The sequence below is a fragment of the Dama dama genome, chromosome 16 (assembly GCF_033118175.1).
Source record: "Dama dama isolate Ldn47 chromosome 16, ASM3311817v1, whole genome shotgun sequence".
NCBI classification, from domain to species: domain Eukaryota; kingdom Metazoa; phylum Chordata; class Mammalia; order Artiodactyla; family Cervidae; genus Dama; species Dama dama.
Genome location: NC_083696.1, coordinates 21255413 through 21277939, shown reverse-complemented (window position 1 = coordinate 21277939; position 22527 = coordinate 21255413). Strand labels below are relative to the sequence as shown.

At 38.1% G+C, this 22527-nt stretch overlaps 1 protein-coding gene across 1 annotated transcript in view; it reads left to right on the top strand.

Moving 5' to 3' along the window:
- TMEFF1 (transmembrane protein with EGF like and two follistatin like domains 1) overlaps window positions 1–22527 on the top strand; it is a 90784-nt gene that overhangs the window by 39475 nt on the left and 28782 nt on the right. The window contains exons 4-7 of the mRNA XM_061163533.1: window positions 293–319; window positions 2468–2564; window positions 20222–20370; window positions 22105–22170. Coding sequence (XP_061019516.1) covers window positions 293–319; window positions 2468–2564; window positions 20222–20370; window positions 22105–22170 — 339 coding nt within the window. The remainder of the gene's footprint in view (window positions 1–292; window positions 320–2467; window positions 2565–20221; window positions 20371–22104; window positions 22171–22527) is intronic.

The window sequence follows — 22527 nt, the reverse complement described above, 5'->3', positions numbered from 1 at the left end:
CCATTTACTTTATAATATTTATTGATTTTCACTCTGTACAAAGCACCTGGGTATTTTCTGAATGGGCTACAAGAAAGATTATGAGGTATAGATTATGTATCCAAGGAATTTATATTTGGAGAAAGGTACAAAAGAAGTATGTAAGAATAAATTGTTGGATTTCGAAAAAAATGAGAAAAGGGACTATCTGAGAATGGATATCACAGTTTGATTTTTGATAAGAAATTTTACTATTTGGTAAGATGAGATTCTGGGAAAAGTGTTCATACTCATTCTTTATTTTTCTTCTTAGATAATGGCTCTGGATCTGGAGAAGGAGGTAAGTTTCAAATACGCTTTAAAAGACCTTTTCTTCTTTTGCGTTTTAAAAATGGTTTTACTGAGGTAAAATTCACATACCATACAATTTGCCCATCGAAAGTGTATAATTCAGTGGCTTTTAGTGTATTCACAGAGTTGTACATTAATCACCACAGCCAACTTTAGAACATTTTCATTACCCCAGAAAGAAACCCTGTACCCCTCAGCCATCATCCCAACCCCTCAGTTCCCCTTTTTTTTCCTGCATTTATTTTTCATTTTAGATTTGTTGTCAGACAAAGGGGAAACGATTGAAGTTACACCAAAGGGCCCTCTCCATAGGATCATCCCCAGGTGATTTTTAGCTCGGATCAGAGTATTTGTGACTCTCTTCTGTCCTTTGCTTACACATTTTTGTTCATAAGGAATTTTCAAGGCACAAAATTAAAAAAACTAATATTTGGTAGTAGCGTATAACAGAGTTTACTCTGAATTATTAGCATTGATTTAGAACAGATACTATACTTGATCTCAGCCACAAACCCGAGAAATGATGAATTATTAGAATTGAGAATGACTAAACTATTTCATAGTCTAATGAGACTAATTCTTAATGAGTATCCACTAAATGCAAAATAATGTTTCAGGTGCTCTGTGGATGCACTAAAAGAAAAAATATCTTTGGTAAAATTCACATGTATGCAAATGAAAATCACAATTATGATCCTTCTAGCACAGTCTGAAACCTTACTCCATCTCCCTATGTTTCATAGAACCCTCAAATTGTAGAGTTGGAAGGGAGTTTAAAGGTCACCTAAGAGAGTAGAACTGTCCTGAGGAAGACATTCAAGGATGATGGTTTTAGCTTTAAAAAAAAAAAAAAGATTAGAAGCTGTCTAACAATAGAATTTAAATGGACATGTTCAAACAGAAACTTCGTGATCATGTGTGAAGGATGAGATCATTAATTCTAGATCTTAGAACTGGAAAGGACTTTAAAGGACCATATAGTCTAACCCCTGTGGTCAGATACTCAGTTATGAAACTCATTGTTACTATATGAAAGAAATGGAAGTTGGTCTGCATATTTGCTTTTATGGTACAAGTATTGGATGTCTTGCCCTGAGAATGTTGGTTGTTGGTAATTTTTTTTTTTTTTTTAGGGAGTATGAATTAGGCTAAGTGGTTTGCTCAGATTAACACACAGATTCTAGTGAGCTCATAGTGGCTGTGTGAATTTTAGATCTCATGGTATTTCTGAGGCTTAGAAATACTTAAGATTATGCTCCCTGGAGTTGTTTGGGAGTATGCATGAGAGTTTGGGTAAAGTGTAGGTAGATATCCAAAATGGCAAGTGTAGAAATAGTACCAAACAGGCACTTAGGTCTGTGTGCTTTCCTTCTAACACCTTCTCTGTTCCAAACCAGACTGGGATATCCTCTGAGTAAACCATTATCCCTAAATTGGCTTCAGAACTCATCTCCCTGCCCAGTTTGAGATTACCATGATCAGATCCACTGTAGCTGAGACCCACAGATACGAGGTTCCATAACTGAAGTATGAGCTGATTTGAGGGCTGGTGGTATGCACTGATCTTGTGCTGGATCATAGGAGACCCATACACTTCAGCATTCTTGGTATTATTGGCAAGGCTAGGTGGCAAAGTAGAAAAGGGTAAGTACTTTGTAAATAGACTCCTTTCCTTTTTAAAATTTGGAGACAGTTTTTAAGGCAGGTGTGAAACTGATTAGACTCTGCTGTGTTGAATAACTTATTTGTTGAATCATTACTGCTAGTAGGACTGCACAGACTGTTTCAGTAGGGTAATCACGGACTGAATTTATTGCTCATGTTTATTTCCCCTCTCTTATTTCATGTTATGGTAATTCTTTTTAAGAATTAGTGAGACCTGGCTTATTGTTCCATGATACTTAGGCTAAGGGATTATTTTTCTGGCCCCAATACTTGTTTTTTTCCAGAGTATATGTTATACTCTGTATTGACAGCATTTTTGGACTCAAGCATCAGTAGCTTTTTGGAACTGATTGTTTTCAAGAGCCTTGCATACATTTTCCCCAGAAATAGGATAATGGCTGCTGAAAACATGAAGCAGGTCTGGAAAGGATCCCAGCTTTTGGTTGAAAATTTAATTTTTCTTTTTAAACAGAAGAGGAAGGATCAGGGGCAGAAGTTCACAGAAAACACTCCAAGTGTGGACCCTGCAAATATAAAGCTGAGTGTGATGAAGATGCAGAAAATGTTGGGTGAGTTGATTGAGGGAAAGGGATAAACTTATTTGGAGGTTAATTGTCAGCATTATTATGTTATAGAAAGCTATCTTTTAACCTGCTTTGGTGTATATTGTGTGTGCCTTCTTTATTTTTTGTTTAATGTTAATCTATTGACTTTTAGGTTGATATGATACTATAGCTGTTTAAGTCAGTTTAAGTGTTTTAGAATGGAAATCCATTTGTAACTTTTTTTTTTTCATTTTACCACTCCCTTTCTTCACTGATAGTTTTATACTGTTATAAAACTGATATATTTTATACCAAGTGCTAATTTTATTCATCAGAATTACTCTTATTTGAATTATCTTACTTTATATTTTCAACTAGAATCGTGATAAACAGTTTTTCCTGCATTTTTATACACAAACTTTTTTAAAATATAAATTTACTTATTTTAATTGGAGGTTAATTACTTTACAATATTGTATTCGTTTTGCCATACATTGACGTGAATCCACCATGGGTGTACATGTGTTCCCCATCCTGATCCCCCCTCCCACCTCCCTCCCCATCCCAGCCCTCTGGGTCATCCCAGTGCACCAGCCCCAAGCACCCTGCCTCATGCATCGAACCTGGACTGGCGATTCATTTCACATGTGATAATCTACATGTTTCAATGCCATGCTCCCAAACCATCCCACCCTCGCCCTCTCCCACAGAGTCCAAAAGACTGTTCTGTACATCTGTGTCTCTTTTGCTGTCTCGCATACAGGGTTATCGTTACCATCTTTTTATTTATTTATTTATTTTCATTTATTTTTGTTAGTTGGAGGCTAATTACTTTACAATATTGTAGTGGTTTTTGTCATACACTGACATGAATCAGCCATGGATTTGTTACCATCTTTTAAAATTCCATATATATGTGTTAGTATACTGTATTGGTGTTTTTCTTTCTGGCTTACTTCACTCTGTATAATAGGCTCCAGTTTCATCCACCTCATTAGAACTGGTTCAAATGTATTCTTTTTAATGGCTGAGTAACACTCCATTGTGTATATGTACCACAGCTTTCTTATCCATTCCTCTGCTGATGGGCGTCTAGGTTGCTTCCATGTCTTGGCTATTATAAACAGTGTTGCGATGAACTTTGGGGTACATGTGTCTCTTTCAATTCTGGTTTCCTTGGTGTGTATGCCCAGCATACACAAACTTTAAATGTATTTCAATGTGTTAAGAAAATCCAAAACTTTCAAAATTTTAAAGATAGTAAATATGATAAGTAAAAATTATTTCTGGAAAACTCAGCTGGACAGACTGACGTTTTGTTTTCTCGTCTCACTCATGTTCAGCTTTCACCAAGGTAGGTTTTGTGGCTGAACTGTATTGTCCATCCAATTTCCCGTGCACTCCCTCTGAAAAGGGTGCAGAGTAGTAACAATATAGACCTCATGAATATAGTCGTGTTTGTTCAGCAGGTTCCTGTTTGTTTATCCCCAGGCTCAGCCTTCCTTCATTTCCCTGTGGTGCTTGCTTTTTGCACAGTTGATTCTAAAAACCTGAATGCTGTCTTTAGGGCACAAATGGGTCCTCTTCACTTGCTCAATTTCCCCTTAGTGCGTAGTTTGAAACACTTATTTTATAGAGATTTGCACTTTCTTTCTTACTCATGTGTATTTTCACTGTGCATTTCTATGTTTTAGTCAGTCCTTAAATGCATATTTGAGCTTTTACTGATCAATGGTAATATGGTTTAATTAGCATTTATGCCTGGAGTGACTTTTACAAATCAGGGTCCCTGTGTTTGATACAGAATTTTGATACAGAATCAGCTATTTGTCTGGCACTTGGTAAAATTAAATGTCTGACAATTTACTTGATATGTATTTCAAAGTAGGTGAGAATTGGCAAAAGACAAGTTCAATAAAAAGTTGAACAACTCAGCAAACCCTGTGTTTGCTCTGTTTGTGCATACGAGTCGTGTGTTGACATGTCCATCTGTTTCAATCAGAGTGGATTGATTTGTGAGAAGATGTTTCCCAAAGTAGATTTTGGCCTGTAGAACAGGAGAGAAATGATAGCAATGTGGACTTGCAGAGAGGACAGGTAATAGATGTATGTTCTTTTTCTCTGTTTTTGTACTAATGGTATGATGAAACACCTGTGTGTATATATGCGTCATGTGTGCGTAATTTTGTAGGTATTTAGTGCTTTCCTGTGTTTTTCCTCAGTACTGTTCTGAAATCGTGTTCAGAGTCAGAATAGCTGTCAGTGATTGATCGACTTGGTCTGCTGATCTTTTGTTACTCTGTTGACAGTACCTCTCTTCAGTCCTCTTTTACACATTTCTTTGCTATCATTTTTCATCCCTTAATTGAAAGAGAGGGATGCTCTTTCAATTTTGCTTGGAAGTAGAACGGATTCTGTGACATCTCAGAGGTAGCCTTAAGTATGACATTGGTACAAAATGCACATCATTCTGTGTACACCTTCTCTTGATATGATGTGTAGTTTCTCCTCAGTCAGAGCATGTCTGTTGTATGAAAACACACTAAATTCATTTTGTGTGTGTCTACTTGAGAACTTGTAACTGCTATCCTTGCAGGTACATGATCTAAGCAAAAGAAAGGGAGTGTAGACAAGGGAAGGGCTTACCAATAAAAGGAGCAGGCAGGCTGAGGAGCCTCCTCGGGAGCCCTTGGATAGATTGGGACAGGCAGCCAAGACCAGGCCAGGAAATTGATGCAATAATAGAAGAACATTAAGGAAGTAATTTGTGCCTTTACCTAGAAAGCAAGTGCATATATACATAGTAATAACAGATATTAAGTAAAACAAAATCCTATAATACTTAACTTTTGCTAAAAATAATGTTCTCTAATATTTCCTATGGTGATTATGACTTACAGTTTAAAAAATATTGCTCTATAATATAACTCTAATAGATAGTTTATTTCATGTTACATTTTTAGTTATGGGTATTCATTTAAAAAATATTTTGGGGGCTTCCTTGGTGATTCAGTGGTAAGGAGTCTGCCTGCCAATGCAGAAGACGTGGGTTCGATCCCTGATCTGGGAAGATCCCACATGCTTGGGAGAAACTAAGCCCATTCACCCCAACTATTGAGCCTGTACTGTAGAGCCTGGGAGCCAAAACCCCTGAAGCCCCCGAGCCCTTGCTCTGCAGCAAGAGAAGCCTGCGCCCCACAGCTGGAGAGCTGCCCCTGCTCTCCGCAATTGGAGAAAGGCCCACGCGGCAGTGAAGACCCAGAACAGCCAAAAATAAAAAATAAATTAAAAATTATTTTTAAAATAAATAGAACAAGTATTTTTTATCTTCTGTCATTTTGAAATGTCTTTCCTGTCAGATGAAATGCTGTATATCAATATAATCTATCTGGTTTCCAGAGGGCAGCTAATCCTTTTTTTTCCCCTTTTGTACTTGGCTAATTTATTCTTATTTTTAAAATTTCTTGTTTTATTGAAGTATGGTTGATTTACAGTGTTGTGTTAGGTTCAGGTGTATAGCAAAGTGAGTCAGTTATACATATATATGTATTCTTTATCAGATGCTAAAACCTTTCTCTTGCTTTAAAAGCTCTTTGTTTCTTTGCTAATAGGGAAAGAAATTTGACCATTTGTGGGAAGGGATAAATGATACCATGTAAGTTAATTTTCTGTTATTAGGAGAGGTGCTAGCGTTTTATTTAGCCATTTAAATGGAAATTGATTTAAATAGATTGTCTTCTTAAACAGACTATACAGAACATATTCTAACATATTCTTAAAGTCATATATTGTATAGTGTGTTACAGTTTTCAAACATTGTTACCTAAATTATTTTGTTCAGCTCTTTATGGCAGTATGTCTGGTTGGTAAGGTGAGGATTTATTACTCTGATTTTACAGGTGGAGGTGAGCTCAGAAGAGGCTGAGTAGCTTGTGATTAAGAACAGAACCAGAACCCAGGTCTCATGACAAGGGATTTGTCTATCATGTTGTGCATGCCTGTGTGTAACACCATGGTGTTTTCAGAGGACCCTGATGTTCTTAATGCTAGTTGTCCCACCCCTACTTAAGGGTCCGTTCTGCCTTGTGTTTGGGGCTCTACATCTGTTTATAAAAATGATTTTTCTTCTCCCACGTCAGGTTGTTCCCTTGCCTCTGGGTGCTATCAGTATGCATAGTCAGTGATTCTGACTGTAGATGATTCCAGCTTATTAATTGTTTCTCTGCTTCCCCAAAATAGGAAACCATGTGCTTACAGGAACTGTATCTAAGGTAGGAATAAATTCTAAATGTAAAATCAGAGTAAGTAGGTTCTTAGTGAAGTGCATGAACTTCATATATTGTATGACTGTTTTCTCTCTTATCTGCTCAGTGGCTATTTTAATTATAATTGAAATTAGTTTTGCTTGTGAGAGGCTTTTTTCTTCTTTCTTCCTGAAGCACAGTGTGACTCTCTAATGGCCTTGGGGGCTTTTGCGTGGGTTTGTGATGTCTGTCTTCACTAATGCCTGCCCTTTGAATTTATACCTAGAGCTAGATAGTTGAGGTTCCAAGAAATTTGATGCCCCCATGGACAGGTTTCAGTATTCCATTGTGACTTTTGAAATATAGTGGCTAGATTTTCTTAGTCTTAAAACTTGGGAACAGTACCTGCTTTACAGAAAATTATATTTCTCCATATTCTTAGCAACTGAACTCCCTCTTCATCTAAATACTATCTCTTAAAAAAAAAAAAAACCCAACCCAATATCTCTCATCTGTCCAAGGCTGAGCTTATTGCTCTAAGATAGTTCTCAACTGTTGGTCTGTACAGTGGGACCAAATAATCATAGAACTCCTTCAGCCAGGCAGACCTTTTATATACCTGACTTAAACCCCTGCCGTGAACGATTTGAGGAGTTTGTAGAATCATCTGGCATGACATCAATACAGGCAAGCTCTAAGAACCCTGCAGTTATTCCTTTGAACTTTGTCTGCCACGTGCTTTGTGGAAATCGTCCCTGCTCTTCTGCCTTTTTGATGTCAGTCACTTTGGAGATGGTGTTTCCCTTCTCCCCCGAGGGACATAAGCTCTCAGAGTTGCTCAGAGAAAGAGTCAGGTAGGTGTGCAGTGTGACCGACAATTCGAGAAGCAGGAATCAGTAATTCACCTGATGGACGTCTTTGTCGTTACACCACCGTTTTCTGTTTGGAGAGTTGTTGGCGACGGTCACGAGCTGATGCGTGTCCCCCTCAGAATGTGCAGCGGCATCTCTCCCCTCATTTAAGGAGAAAGAATGATGCTCTGTGTCTCTGTTCCCCATCATGTCCTTTCTGGAAACTGCACATAGTTGGGTTTTTTTTTTTTAAAAAAAAACAACCAAAGAAGTATTTTCCTACTATTATCTTCTCCCCACCTCTGATTTCCTCCTAATCAGAGATGACAGTAATTTTTGTCATTTAACATGGCCTAACTATGGATATTTAGAATAGTAGACTTTTTAAGCTATTTAGGTTTAATAAATTTCTACCATGGCCCCTTAGACTATAATGGAAAAATAACTGTATGTTGTCTGTTTTCCTCTGATAATGGGAAATAAAGACTATTAAACATTATTCTGTACTGAGTATAACCCAGCTGTTAGCAATGACAGGCTCCTTTATCCAGAAATATCTTCCTGTATTTCTGTACAGCTGCCAGTAATGGTTTCTTTTGAGAGGTTAGATGTTAAAATGTAGAACACAGTATTCTCCGTGGCCTCCTGCAGTTTTCTGAACGCTCTGTTGCTCTTTGATAATTTGCCTCTGTTGTTCTCTCTGCCTAGAGTCCCACCCCTGTATGTCTGTTTGTTTAATGCCTACTCTTCCTTTCAGCTTGGGTATAAGCACGACTTCAGCACCTCTTCCTAGCAGCATGCTTTGCTCTTTATCCAGTCCCTGTGAGATAGGTGACTAACGCTTGTGTTCAGACAGCCTCCACATAGCCCTCACATTGTTGGGGCTGCTGACAGATTGTGGATGCCCTGAGGACAGGGTCTTTGTCTTGCTGGTTTCTACAGTGGCTGAACTTGCCATGAGGTTGTCTATCTTAGGTTCCCTCTGTAGGTCTTGTTGAACTCCTGGCAGTTCACACAGGGCTTTCTTATTCACTTGGAGCTGCACAAGGGGTCATAGTAATGGTTTAACATGTGTGAGAAGGACTAGTAATATTGTGAGGAACTTGGAGCAGGTGAATTTGTTGCAGGCTTTGTTAGGTGTTTGTGAAATCTACATAACTTCACCTGATTTAGTTTAAAATGCCAATGATCATAAAACTTAACCATATCTTGAAGGAATGACACTTTATATGTACAGTAAGTAGGAAGAAAGAGATAGGATAGATATTTTTCAATAATATCTTTCAGATGTACATAGTATTTGATGATTTCAAAGGGCTTTTTTTACAAAAGCTTATTTGATTCTGTCACCAGCGTTTGAGGTATTATCCCTATTATTAAAGACTCAGAGTTGTGATTTGCCAAAATCCTCAAACTAAATCAGAGAAGTCATTGAATGTATTCATTTATTTATGTATGTATGTCTGCATTCATGCCTTTGAAATTCAGTGTTAGAAATTCAAAAGCTTTAAAAGGCTTTACAGGTAAGTTCTGTTTTCCACCCCAGTCCTCAGCTACCCAGTTGTCTTCACTAGAGGCAGTCACTGTGATCTGTTTCTTAATCTCCCAGAGGTATTTTTCTCATATACAAACAAGTATGCACACGTATTCGTTCTTTCCTTTTTATAAAGTAAAGGCAGCCCACTACACATACTGATCTTCAGTTTAGTTCAGCCACTCAGTCTTGTCCGACTCTTTGTGACTCCATGGACTGCAGCACGCCAGGCCTCCCTGTCCATCACCAACTCCTGGAGTTCACTCAGACTCATGTCCATTGAGTCGGTGATGCCATCCTACTGTCTTATCCTCTGTCATCCCCTTCTCCTCCTGCCTTCAATCTTTCCCAGCATCAGGGTATTTTCAAATGAGTCAGTCAGTTCTTCGCATCAGGTGGCCAAAGAATTGGAGTTTCAACTTTAGCATCTGTCCTTACAATGAATATTCAGGACTGATTTCCTTTGGGATGGACTGGTTGGATCTCCTTGCAGTCCAAGGGACTCTCAAGAGTCTTCTCCAACACCACAGTTCAGAAACATCAGTTCTTTGGTGCTCATCTTTCTTTATAGTCCAACTCTCACATCCATACATGACTACTAGAAAAACTAAGGGTTTGACTAGACAGACCATTGTTGGCAAAGTAATATCTCTGCTTTTTAATAATGCAGTCTAGGTTGGTCATAACTTTTCTTCCAAGGAGCAAGTGTCTTTTAATTTCATGGCAGCAGTCACCATCTGGAGTGATTTTGGAGCCCCCCAAAATAAAGTCTGCCACTGTTTCCACTGTTTCTCCATCTATTTGCCATGAAGTGATGGGACCAGATGCCATGATTTTGGTTTTCTGAACGTTGAGTTTTAAGCCAACTTTTTCACTCTCCTCTTTCACTTTCATCAAGAGTCTCTTTAGTTCTTCTTCACTTTTTGCCATAAGTGTGGTGTCATCTGCATATCTGAGGTTATTGATATTTCTCCCGGCAATCTTGATCCCAGCTTGTGCATCTTCCAGCCCAGCGTTTCTCATGATGTACTCTGTATATGAGTTAAATAAGCAGGGTGACAATATACAGCCTTGTATACTCCTTTTCCTATGTGGAACCAGTCTGTTGTTCCATGTCCAATTCTAACTGTTGCTTCCTGACATGCGTACAGATTTCTCAAGAGGCAGGTCAGGTAGTCTGGTATTCCCATCTCTTTCAGAATTTTCCACAGTTTGTTGTGACCCACACAGTCACAGGCTTTGGCATAGTCAATAAAGCAGAGCTAGATGTTTTTCTGGAACTCTCTTGCTTTCTCAATGATCCAGCAGAGGTTGGCAATTTGATCTCTGGTTCCTCTGCCTTTTCTAAAACCAGCTTGAACTTCTGGAAGTTCACAGTTCACGTACTGTTGAAGCCTGGCTTGGAGAATTTTGAGCGTTACTTTACTAGCGTGTGAGATGAGTGCAGTTATGCAGTAGTTTGAACATTCTTTGGCATTGCCTTTGGGATTAGAATGAAAACTGATCTTTTCCAGTCCTGTGGCCACTGCTGAGTTTTCCAAATTTGCTGGCATATTGAATGCAGCACTTTCACAGCATCGTCTTTTAGGATTTGAAAGAGCTCAACTGGAATTCCATCACCTCCAGTTGTTTTGTTCGTAGTAATGCTTCCTAAGGCCCAGTTGACTTCACATTCCAGGATGTCTGGCTCTAGGAAAGTGATCACACCACTGTGATTATCTGGGTCATGAAGATCTTTTTTGTATAGTGCTTCTGTGCATTCTTGCCACCTCTTCTTAATATCTTCTGCTTCTGTTAGGTCCATACCATTTCTGTCCTTTATTGAGCCCATCTTTGCATGAAATGTTCCCTTCGTACCTCTAATTTTCTTGAGGACATCTCTAGTCTTTCGCATTTTATTGTTTTCCTTTGATGAAGGCTTTCTTATCTCTCCTTGCTATTCTTTGAAACTCTGCATTCAAATGGGTATATCTTTCCTTTTCTCCTTTGTTTTTCGCTTCTCTTCTTTTCACAGCTATTTGTAAGGCCTCCTCAGACAACCATTTTGCTTTTTTGCATTTCTTTTTCTTGGGGATGGTCTTGTTCCCTGTCTCCTGTACAGTGTCACAAACCTCCATCCATAGTTCATCAGGCACTCAGTCTATCAGATCTAATCCCTTAAATCTATTTCTCAGTTCTACTGTATAATCGTAAGGGATTTGATTTAGGTCATACCTGAATGGTCTAGTGGTTTTCCCTACTTTCTTCAATATATGTCTGAATTTGGCAATAAGGAATTCATGATCTGAGCCCCAGTCAGCTCCTGGTCTTGTTTTGCTGACTGCATAGAGCTTCTCCGTCTTTGGCTGCAAAGAATATAATTCATCTGATTTCATTGTTGACCATCTGGTGATGTCCATGTGTAGAGTCTTTTCTTGTATTGTTGGAAGAAGGTGTTTGGTATGATCAGGGCGTTCTCTTGGCAAAACTCTATTAGCCTTTGCCCTGCTTCGTTCTGTACTCCAAGGCCAAATTTGCCTGTTACTCCAGGTATTTCTTGACTTCCTACTTTTGCATTCCAGTCCCCTATAATGAAACATACTGCTCTACTCTTTATTTAAGACTTTTTTTTTTTTTTGGTGAAAAGTACATTTTGCATACATATGTGTTTAAAATAGAAACTTGCAGTTTAGAGAATACTTCACGTAAGTACCTAACACCTAGGGTACAAGATAGAGTATTGTCAAATTCATAGTACCGGGCATCAACCTAGCTGGCACTCACTGTTGGATGAAGTCTTACAGAAAAAGACACGTTGAACAGTCTCTGTCAGAGTCTGGCTTTTGGCTTCCTTGTTGATAAGATTCCCTTCTGGGGCAGTCGGTAGGCCAGACCCTGAATAAGTTATCAGGAATGTCATAGGAGTCGTAGTTGAGATGTCTGGCGGGATTCTAGTGTCACCAAGTATGGATGATTGGCAGAAATGTCATCTCAGAGCGGACTGCTCTGTATTTTGTACTTCCAGTCTCACTGTAGCTGACCTACAGTTCTCAGGACTATGTCAGTTAAATGAGCGCGCTCGCTTGGTTCAGGCCATTGCAGGAACTTCATCACAGCAAGTACAGATAAGAATCTGAGCCAGACTTACTGGGCATTCTGTCCTCTGGCTGAAAAGAGGGCAGTAGGCATCCTGGTAGTGGCAGCCAGCAGTATGACTGTCCACAGAGGGAAACTGTTTCAGTGCGAACTGGTTGCCCTCTTCATATAGCTGTCATCTTGCAATCTCACTTCAATGTTGTGTCTTTTCCCACCAGTCAGTTCTCCAGTTTTCCTGCCCTAGCTGAGTGTCCTACAGTTCAGTTCTCTTATTCCTTACTTGGAGTCAGCACAGACCCCACAGGTCTTAGACCTGCAAATTGCCCCCTGCTTTAGGACACCAGCTGCAAATGAGGTAGGTTCCTTGTACTTCTGCCCAGGATACTGCTAATCTGGAGGTTCCTAAGACCTCCTTTAAGGTTCCATAGTTTGCTAAAATGACTTAGAATTAAGGAAGGAGCGGAGTATCTCATTAGCACACAAAAGCCTGTTATCTCTCAAAGTTAGAAGGGTTTTAGGAGCTCTGCCAGAAACAGACTAAATAACGTTTTTTGTTAAACTATACACATCATCCTAGAAATTCCTTTACCTCTCTCCTCCATAGCATAGTGTTGTTTTCTTTTTTTTTTTAACCTTCTCCCATTTTAGTATATCTTCCAGTAGCTTCTTGAGAAAGGGTACAAGGTGAGACCTTATTTTTTATTTTTGATAATTTGTTTTATTCGCTTTTGGTTGCACTGGGTCTTTGTTGCTCTGCGCAGACGTTCTCTAGCTGTGGTGATGAGCGTGGTCTGCTCTGCTCGCGGTGCGTGGGCTTCTCACCGCGGTAGCTTCTCTTGTGGGGCACAGGCTTCAGTAGCTGCACATGCAGGCTCAATAGTTTACAGTGTACTGGCTTAGTTGCTCTGCGGCAGGTAGAATCTTCCCCGACCAGGAATCAGCCTATGTCCCCTCCATTGGCGGCGGATTCTTATCCACTCTACCACCAGCGAAATCTGAGACCTTATGTTTAAGGTGTATTTATCCTACACCTAATACTTGACTTACAACTTGGTGAGTGCATACTTCTAAGTGTGAGAGAATGTTCCCTCAGAACTGTGAAAGCATTGCTATATTGTCTTCTGGCTTCCAGTTGAAGTCTGAAGCCACTCTGATTTCTGGTCCTTTGTATACTGTTTGTTTTCTCTCTCTCGAAGCCTGTAGAACCTCCTTTTGGTCCTCGGTATAATGAAATTTCACAGTTCCCAGAAACTTGCTGACTTCCGATTTGAGAAATTTTCTTCAATTAGTTCCTTGATGACTTCCTTTCCTCTCTTTTCTAATTTTGGTATTTCTGTCATTTGGATGTTGGGCATTCTGGACTAGTCCTTTAATTTTCTTGTCTCTCTTAGTTTGTATTAAAAAAACTTTTTTTTGCTGTTCTTTCTGAGAGATTTCTTGAACTTTTATTTTCCAGTCCTTTTTTGAGTTTGTCATTTCTCGTATACTTTTTATGGTGCTCCTTTAAAAGAAAATTTATAGCATTCTGTTTTTGTTTTATGACTGTAATACCTTTTTGTGCCTGTTTATTATTGGGATTCTGTCTGCTGTAAGGATGAGATTTTCTTTTATTCATTTTTATTCAGCGAGTTTTAATCTTTTATTTTTTGCAGTTATATGGCCTTATAAAATGAATTAGAGAATGTTCTTTCTGGTCTCTGGATGATTTTGTGTAAGAATAGAATTATCTGTTTATTGAATGACTGGAATGAATGTGTTCATGAATTCTTTTTTAAAAAATCACCTGGATCTGATACTGTCTTGGATGGATATTTTTAAAACTGATTTTGTTTCTTCAATGAATGTAGTACCATTCAGCTTCTGTTTCTTGTTTCATCAAATTTTAATAGTTAATTTTTTGTTATTCATTTCACTTAAGTTTTCAAATTTGCCGACATAAAGTTGTTCACAATAAAATTTTATTATCTTTTAAATCACAATCTGTAGTCTTTTTTAGTTTACTTTTTTTTTTCTTTTTCTCATCCTGCCTTGTTGATTTGAAAGTTAATTGTTGATTCTTTCTTTTTTCTTCTTTTTGTCTTTGTTTTTTTGGTCACACCACATAGCTTGTGGGGTCAGAGATTGAACTCAGGCCCTCAGCAGTGAAGGCATGGAATTCTAACCTCTGGACCACCAAGGAATTCCCTGAAGGTCTTTTCAGAGGACCACCTTTTAGCTTTATTGATCTTCTCTGTTGTAATTTTGTTTTCTATTTCTGCTGAGATGTATCTATAAATCTAATATTAATATCCATGTCCTCCATATGTCCCCCTTCTTTTTTTTGTTTTCACTGGGTTTATTCATTGCTCTTTTTCTAATTTCTTAAATGGATGTTTAGTAATTTAACTTTCTACTGTTCCTTCAAGACCTGAGACAAAACTTGAAAACGGTGAGGAATTAAACTAAGTGGTTGTTTGAGGGAAAAGTGTTTCAGGAAGAGGGGAAGCCCTGAGGCAGGAGTGTCCCTGGTGAGTTTTAGAGAAAAGCAGGGCCGATTTAGTGAAAAGATTTTTCATGATATAAATGTGGAAAATAACTACTTACCTCCTTTCATCTGTGCTTTGCCTGCTGAGATGTCTGTTTTATGAGACAGCTGTGATGAGTGGAGAGAACACCCTCTCAGTCACTCGTTAGGTTTGTGATCTTAGGCTTTTCAACTTCTTTCATAGTCAACTTCCCTGTTCATAATTTGCTGTCCCAATTAAAGAGGCAAATATGACTATCCCCGCACAGTAGGTGCAGAATGAATGGTTGTTAAGTGTCTTGAATTTGGCATGTTTGCTGAAGCGATTTCTTTCCATGTTAGTGCACTCCTGGGCTTGGGCGTCCCGCCCTCTGCCGCCGCCGCCAGCCTGCAGACCCCAGGGACCACTCTAATCAATAGTGTTAGTGGCCTCTAGGGGCTAATGCTGTTCTCCCCTGCTCATGGTTTCACTGAGCGGACATTCCTTAAGACGGGCATTTCATTTCCACGTGCTGTTGCAAGCAGTAGCGGTGGTTGTACTCACAGCTCTTGTCTTACATGCGGTGTTAGCATCCACTGTGGAGCGGACCTTTCCCGCGTGTGATCAGGCCGGTTCCTGATGGGCTGGCTCCCTGGTGGCTGTGTGGTAAAGAACCCACTTGCAGCACAGAGGTGTGAGCGTGAGCCCTGGGTCGGGAAGATCCCCTGGAGAAGGAAACGGCAGCCCACTCCAGTGTTCTTGCCTGGGAAATCCCGTGGACAGAGGATCGTGGACGGACTGTGGTCCACGGGGCTGCGAAGGGTCAGACACAGCTTAGTGACTGGGCACGAGCCTCGGCTGAGGCCCTTGTTTCTCCTCACTTGATTGGTATGGTATCCTGCCTTTGTGGCTTAGCCTTTTCTCTATTATTCTTTGTTTTGTTGGCCACTATTTCTGTTTAATTGCCATCCCAATTTTGCCTACTTTTATTCCTTAAACCTGGAGTTGGCAGTGTTTTTCTATAAAGGACTAGATGGTAAATATTTTATATTTTGAGGGCCCCATACTGTCTCTGTCACATATTCTTAGTACCCCATCCCTTTAAAAATTGTAAGAGCCATTTTTGACTTGTTAGTAAATATTCAAAGTTTTTTTTTTAATTTTTAAATTATGAAACAGAGCATATATTGAAAAGCTTATGAAAACATATACATTTAGTTTAACATACAAAAATGAAATAAATTGTGATTCCTACGTCCCAAACCAGGAGATCCAGGGTACTGTCAGTACTTTAGAACTGCTTCCCATGATCCTCCCCCATTGTATGTTTCTTTGTTCTGCCTGCTCAGCTGCATTTTGTGAAAATGATTCCTTTTTTTTCCTTTATAGTTCTATCACGTGATAACCCTCCTAACAATAAATTGGATTGGCCAAAAAGTTTCTGTGAGATGTTATGGAAAAACATGAATGAACTTTTTGATCAACCCAGTATTATTTGGCTTTTGTTTAATTTTGAATTTTGCATAAGTGGAATCATACTATGTGTACCTTCTTTTGCTCAGAATTATGTTTCTGAGGTTTGTTTGTGTTGATGCTCATAGCTGCGTCATTGAATTCAGTTGCTTGACTGTTCCACATCCCTTTATCGCCTATTTTAATGTTAATGGACATTTGGATTGTTTGCAGTCTTCTGTTCTCATGAATAATGCTCTGTGACCATTCTTATGCATGTCGTCTGGTACACATGTGTAAGAGACTTTCGAGAGCCTCACTCAGTAGTGGGATTATTGGACATGTGCAAGTCTAGCTTTCCTGGTAATGCTTGTTTTCCAAAGTGGTTGTACCAGTAAGTTCTCCCTCCAGCAGAAGGTGAGAATTCCCTTTGCTTCTCATCCTTGTCAACACTTTGTATTGTTCTCTTAATTTTTGCTGTTTAGTGAATGTGATGGTGTCTCGTGGATTTCATTTACATTTTCTTGATTATTGAACAGTTTGAACACTTTTTTACATATATTCTTATATGCTTCCAAGTCCTATATCTTTTTTCAAGTTAATTTTTATGTATATTTTGCATATAAGTTTAACATGTTTATTCAATTTATCACAGTCTGAAGTTCATCAATATTTCTGTTCTTCTTAAAACACTGTAATCTCAGTCCCTTCCAATTTGTATGCTATTATTAATATTTTAATTTACTGTTTTTTTAAAAATTAGCAGCACAGAGCTTTGATGTCATTGTTTTTATATTGTCAGTATTTTGTTAATATTGCTTTTGTATTTATACTTTTGTTCTTCATTTCTGTTTTCATATCAGGTCTTTCTTGTAGGATCATTTTTCTACTGCTTTTATAATTGCTTTACTGACAGTCAGCAGGTGACAAACTCTAAATTTTTACTTCTTCCAGATTACTTTTATTTTACATTTAATCATGAAAGATAGTTCTTTTTTATATAAACTCTATTTTATCTCAGCACATTGCAGGTATTATTTCACTGTCTTTTGGCTATAAGTAAACAGTTTGGCTTCTGTACTACTTTTGAAGACACCTGTCTCTCTTGATTCTTTGAAGGTAATCTTTTCTTTTTGGTTGCTTTTTAAAATATTATTTTGTTGCTTTGTTACAGAAATTCCACAGTGATATTTCACTATCTAGATTATTTTTTAATAATCCTGTTTAGAATTTATTAGGCTTCTTGGATATTTAGATTAGTATATTTCTTTGGTTTTAGAAAGTGTGAGAAACTGAAGATATTATCCCTGCCTTATTCTTTTAACTCGTCTGAAACTCCAATCAGATTTTTATTAGATCTTGTGACTGTCTTCCATGTCTCTGAATCTTTTTTTTTAAATATGTTCTGTCTTTTCAACTCTGCTGTGGTCTGGGCATTTTCTCCTGACCTGTCTTCCAGTTCATGGATTCACCTTTAGTTTATCTAATCTCCTTTTAAATCTGCCCAGTGAGTTTTTTATTTCTAATAATACATTCTTTATTTATTAGAAGCTTTTTTTGGTTCATTTCCACATCAGCTAGCTCTGCCCATGGTGTTTTATTTTCTTGTCTATTGTGGGTGTGGGAGTGAGTGAACATGTGTGTGATCTGTTTTTCTCAGAACTGTATCTTGCAAAATGTTTGAGGTCTAAGATAATAAAGTTGAGTTTCTCCAGAGAGGATTGCTTTTACTTTTGTTAGTTGCTTAGGGCCCATTCCAGTCATTGACTCTTAAAATAAATTCTGGGCTTGATTTTTTTCAGAACATCCAAGTAGTATTTTAAATTGTAATTACTCATGTGAGGACTGGCTTGTAGTTCTCAGGGAGATGTTTTTTTACCCTCTCTTCAGTACTGTGGCTCAGGGGAAGATTTTTTTCCCCCTTTAAACAGTCCCCTTGGAATATGGCAACTCATTTCTCCTCTGCCCTCATGCCTTTTTTCCAGGGTCTTCAGACTCTCCACCTTAGGTAGGTCAGTATTCTTTGTCTTCTGTTCTCAGAGGCCTGCAAAGTCAAAAAGTTGATAATTGAATTTACCTAGTTTGGCAAATACCTTCAAGGTGAAAATCAGCTGTGGCAAACTTAATTGATCTTTTTCTATTATTGTCTTCATTTAACTTTTGTCTTGAATATTCCTTGTTTCTTGACATCTTACAGGTGCATTTGAGAATGTTTTAAAATATTTGTCATTTTCATTAGAAGGATTAGCACAGGTTCCGAGTCTACCATATTGGTGGAAAACAGAGTCTCTCTATGGTTTTCAGTTTTATATTCCCAGTTAGATTTTACTGTCCTTGAGAGGAGTGACCATGCCTTGTACTTTCTTGGCCTTCTCTAGAAGGCAGTGAGTGTTCAGTGGACACTCAGTTATACAGGTGGATGTGTAACTCAGAAACACTTTTGAAGGACTTCTATTTTACATGTTTTATATCTATTTTTTTTTAATCTTCCCCATTGTTTGGTAAGGTTAGGTGTATATATATATATATATATATATATATATGTTTTTTCCATTTATTTTTATTAGTTGGAGGCTAATTACAATATTGTAGTGGTTTTTGCCATACATTGACATGAATCAGGCATGGATTTACATGTATTCCCCATCCCGATCCCCCCTCCCACCTCCCTCTCCACCCGATCCCTCTGGGTCTTCCCAGTGCACTAGGCCCGAGCACTTGTCTCATGCATCCAACCTGGGCTGGTTATCTGTTTCACCCTTGATAATATTCATGTTTCGATGCTGTTCTCTCGAAACATCCCACCCTTGCCTTCTCGCACAGAGTCCAAAAGTCTGTTCTGTATTTCTGTGTCTCTTTTTCTGTTTTGCATATAGGGTTATCATTACCATCTTTCTAAATTCCATATATATGTGTTAGTATACTGTATTGGTGTTTATCTTTCTGGCTTGCTTCACTCTGTATAATGGGCTCCAGTTTCATCCATCTCATTAGAACTGATTCAAATGAATTCTTTTTAATGGCTGAGTAATATTCCATGGTGTATATGCACCACAGCTTCCTTATCCATTCATCTGCTGATGGGCATCTAGGTTGCTTCCATGTCCTGGCTATTATAAACAGTGCTGCGATGAGCATTGCGGTGCACGTGTCTCTTTCAGATCTGGTTTCCTCAGTGTGTATGCCCAGAAGTGGGATTGCTGGGTCATATGGTTAGGTATATTATTACTACTTCTGTTTTATGGATCAGTAAACTGAGACTTAGCGGGAGGATGTGGACACAGATCTGGCTATTCGTTGGTCTAAGATTTAGATTCATGACTTTTGACTCATAATTCTCTGTCCTTTCTGCTCTACTGTGTTGCTTTTTAACTAATATTGTTGACATTTGACATTTCTTGATTATTATCTCTAGATATGAAAGTTCTAAAGAAGCGACTGCATTAGTAATAATGGATGAAATTATCTCTGGATTGAGGGCAGGAGGAGAAGGGGATGACAGAGGATGAGACAGTTGGATGGCATCACCGACTCAATGGACATGGGTTTAGGTGGACTCTGGGAGTTGGTGATGGACAGGGAGGCCTGGCGTGCTGCTGTTCGTGGGGTCGCAAAGAGTCAGAAACGACTGAGCGACTGAACTGAGCTGATCTCTCGATTCTCACCTGAAAGAAATTGTTGGCTGAGCATTCACTTTGCTTATTAAACTTTTATCAGTGACTTAAAATAATGTATTGACTTCTGTTACAGAAAGCAAAAAAAAAAAGAGAACTGCTTACAAACTACTATATAAGATAAATAAGCTGCAAGGATATGTTGTACAGCACAGAAAATACAGCCAATATTATATAATAGCTTGAAATGAAGTGTAATGAAAGTATTAAATCACTGCATTGTACACCTGAAACTAATATAATCTTGTAAATCAACTATACTTCAATAAAAATGCTTAAAAGTTAAAAAAAATTGCTCAGTTTTGCTGTGGCAGCATTGTGAAATACTTTTGTTGTAAAATATAAATAATTTTTGTTTTTTCCAACAGGTGTGTGTGTAATATAGATTGCAGTGGATACAGTTTTAATCCTGTGTGTGCTTCTGATGGGAGTTCCTATAACAATCCCTGTTTTGTTCGAGAAGCATCTTGTATAAAACAAGAACAAATTGATATAAGGCATCTTGGTCATTGCACAGGTATAATTCATTCTAGCGACCTGTCTTTAATATCACATGTCTACAGTCTTATTTGTATATTTTGGTAGTATTCTGAATTTGTAAAATGAAAAATCTCTGATGCTTTATTTTTTATTATTATATATTTTAGAACTTCTTTGTTCTGTTACTAACTTAGCTTTTTAAAAATTTGTTTTCACTGTCTCAAGACACAAAACAATGCTTCTTCATTGTTTATTTTGTTACTAAGCTGATCCTAAGATGAACTTGTAGCTATATTTATAGTTCTTAAAAATTGTCTCAAATTTGTAATGATTATAGTTGTTTAGAAACAAGTTTATTTTAATTATAGTAAAACTATAGATATTACCATGTTTTCATCTTTTTTTCTAGAGCATAATAGTTGACTTTGTTTTCATGTTTTCTCTGTAGTTTTTGCCCCTACATATTTTATACTGTTAGAGATTTTGGCGTGAAGTTATAGAATGTAAGGAAAAAGTATTATTTTCGGTTTGAAATTCTTTTCCCTTTCTTGCTTTTTGCCGTAGTTTAGGAGCCAGGATATCAACTAAGAATGAGTTTTTGTCTTCTGTTCCTACTAGAAATACCTGGTCACTAGAGGCAGAGGTTTTCAATCTTTTGTCCTAGTAAGACACATATAGGCTAGCATAATGTGTGATTTCCCAATAGCAAACAAGGGCCAGACACTTGCTGATGGCCTAGGGTTATGCATCTTTGCTGCCACTAGGTCTAACTGCCCTCTGTTCTGACCACTTCCCCTCCCCTTTTTTGCATTTATTAAAGGGCTATGTTTTCATGAGCTTAGGGAAAACGTAGCTAAGGGGAAAAAGTTACAAGCCAGAGTTTGCTGCCTTAAACTGATAACAAGCTATTTGTGAAATACTGAACAACTGATTGCGATGTCTGTGGTCTAAGCTACTGAAGAATGCCCAAGAAACTATTCAGAGGATATCTAGGTGAGAGTCAGGTGTGTGCATGGCAGAGGAAACTGGTTACTGACAGAGACCCCTTATAGGTGGAAGAAGTAGTGTGGTTTGCTTTTCTTTCTTGGGGTGGCATTTCTAGCGTAGGTTAAAGAGTATTGCTGAGAAAGAATATCTTTTCTGAGGAACTGGTATATGGTTGAATGGTACTACCTGGAATTTCAAGCTTGAGGATTTTGTTAATTGAAATTCATGCTTTTAGAATCCTGTGGAGTTGTTTATCTTGGTCCCCATTTATACCTGACTGTATCTTTCCCCACTGTGTACTGGGAAACTGAAGCTTATGCTTCCAAGCAGGTGTTTATGGTTTATGTAGTCCTCCTGTCCTGATATGATTTACCAGTAAGGTGTCATTTTTATAATAAATTTTGTCTGATAACACAGTTGATATCCCACATTTATTTTAATCTGATTTATTTCCAAGGAAACAGTGGTGGGAGAAGGTAAATCTTGAAACCATTGTCCCTTGGAGAACGGGCTAATCCTTTCTATTCAGGGTCTGTGTGATTTCGGTTTCACAGGGAAGACTTTTTAAGGAGATGATATTTTGGCTGAAGTTTCAGTGAAGTTAGACTGTTCATCATGCAGAACGCATTTATATCTGAGGCCTGAGATAGATCAAGAGAGTGGTGGAGCAGGAAAAGTGGACAGAGAGTTGGACAGGACTTGGAGCATTTAGAATATTTAGGGGTTTCATGGTATGACTTAAACATCATATATATCTTAATTTTCAAATCATTTTCTCTTACAGATACAGATGACACTAGTTTGTTGGGAAAGAAAGATGATGGACTACAGTATCGACCAGATGTGAAAGGTAGTGAATCACAATTTCCTAAATTTTGGCCAGCTGTTGAAATATGGTTTCTCACTGTCCTTAGTAGTTCTATTTCCATTATAATGGCCTTTCCAGCTTTGCTCTGTAGCAGTATACATTATGCAGCTGAATTTTAGTAATAATATTGACTGAAATAGTTAAGGTGCTTCTCAGTTTACAGAGTACTGTCATGTCTGTGTTTTTTTAATTGAAATTTTTATTGTGAGAATTGTAGATTAACGTGCATTTGTAAGAAATTATATAGAAAGATCTCTCACCTTTGCTTTTAAAATCCTCTTTACCTCTCTAGAATCTACTGTTAACACTTAACCTCTGTGCATGGGTCTTTGAACCTAG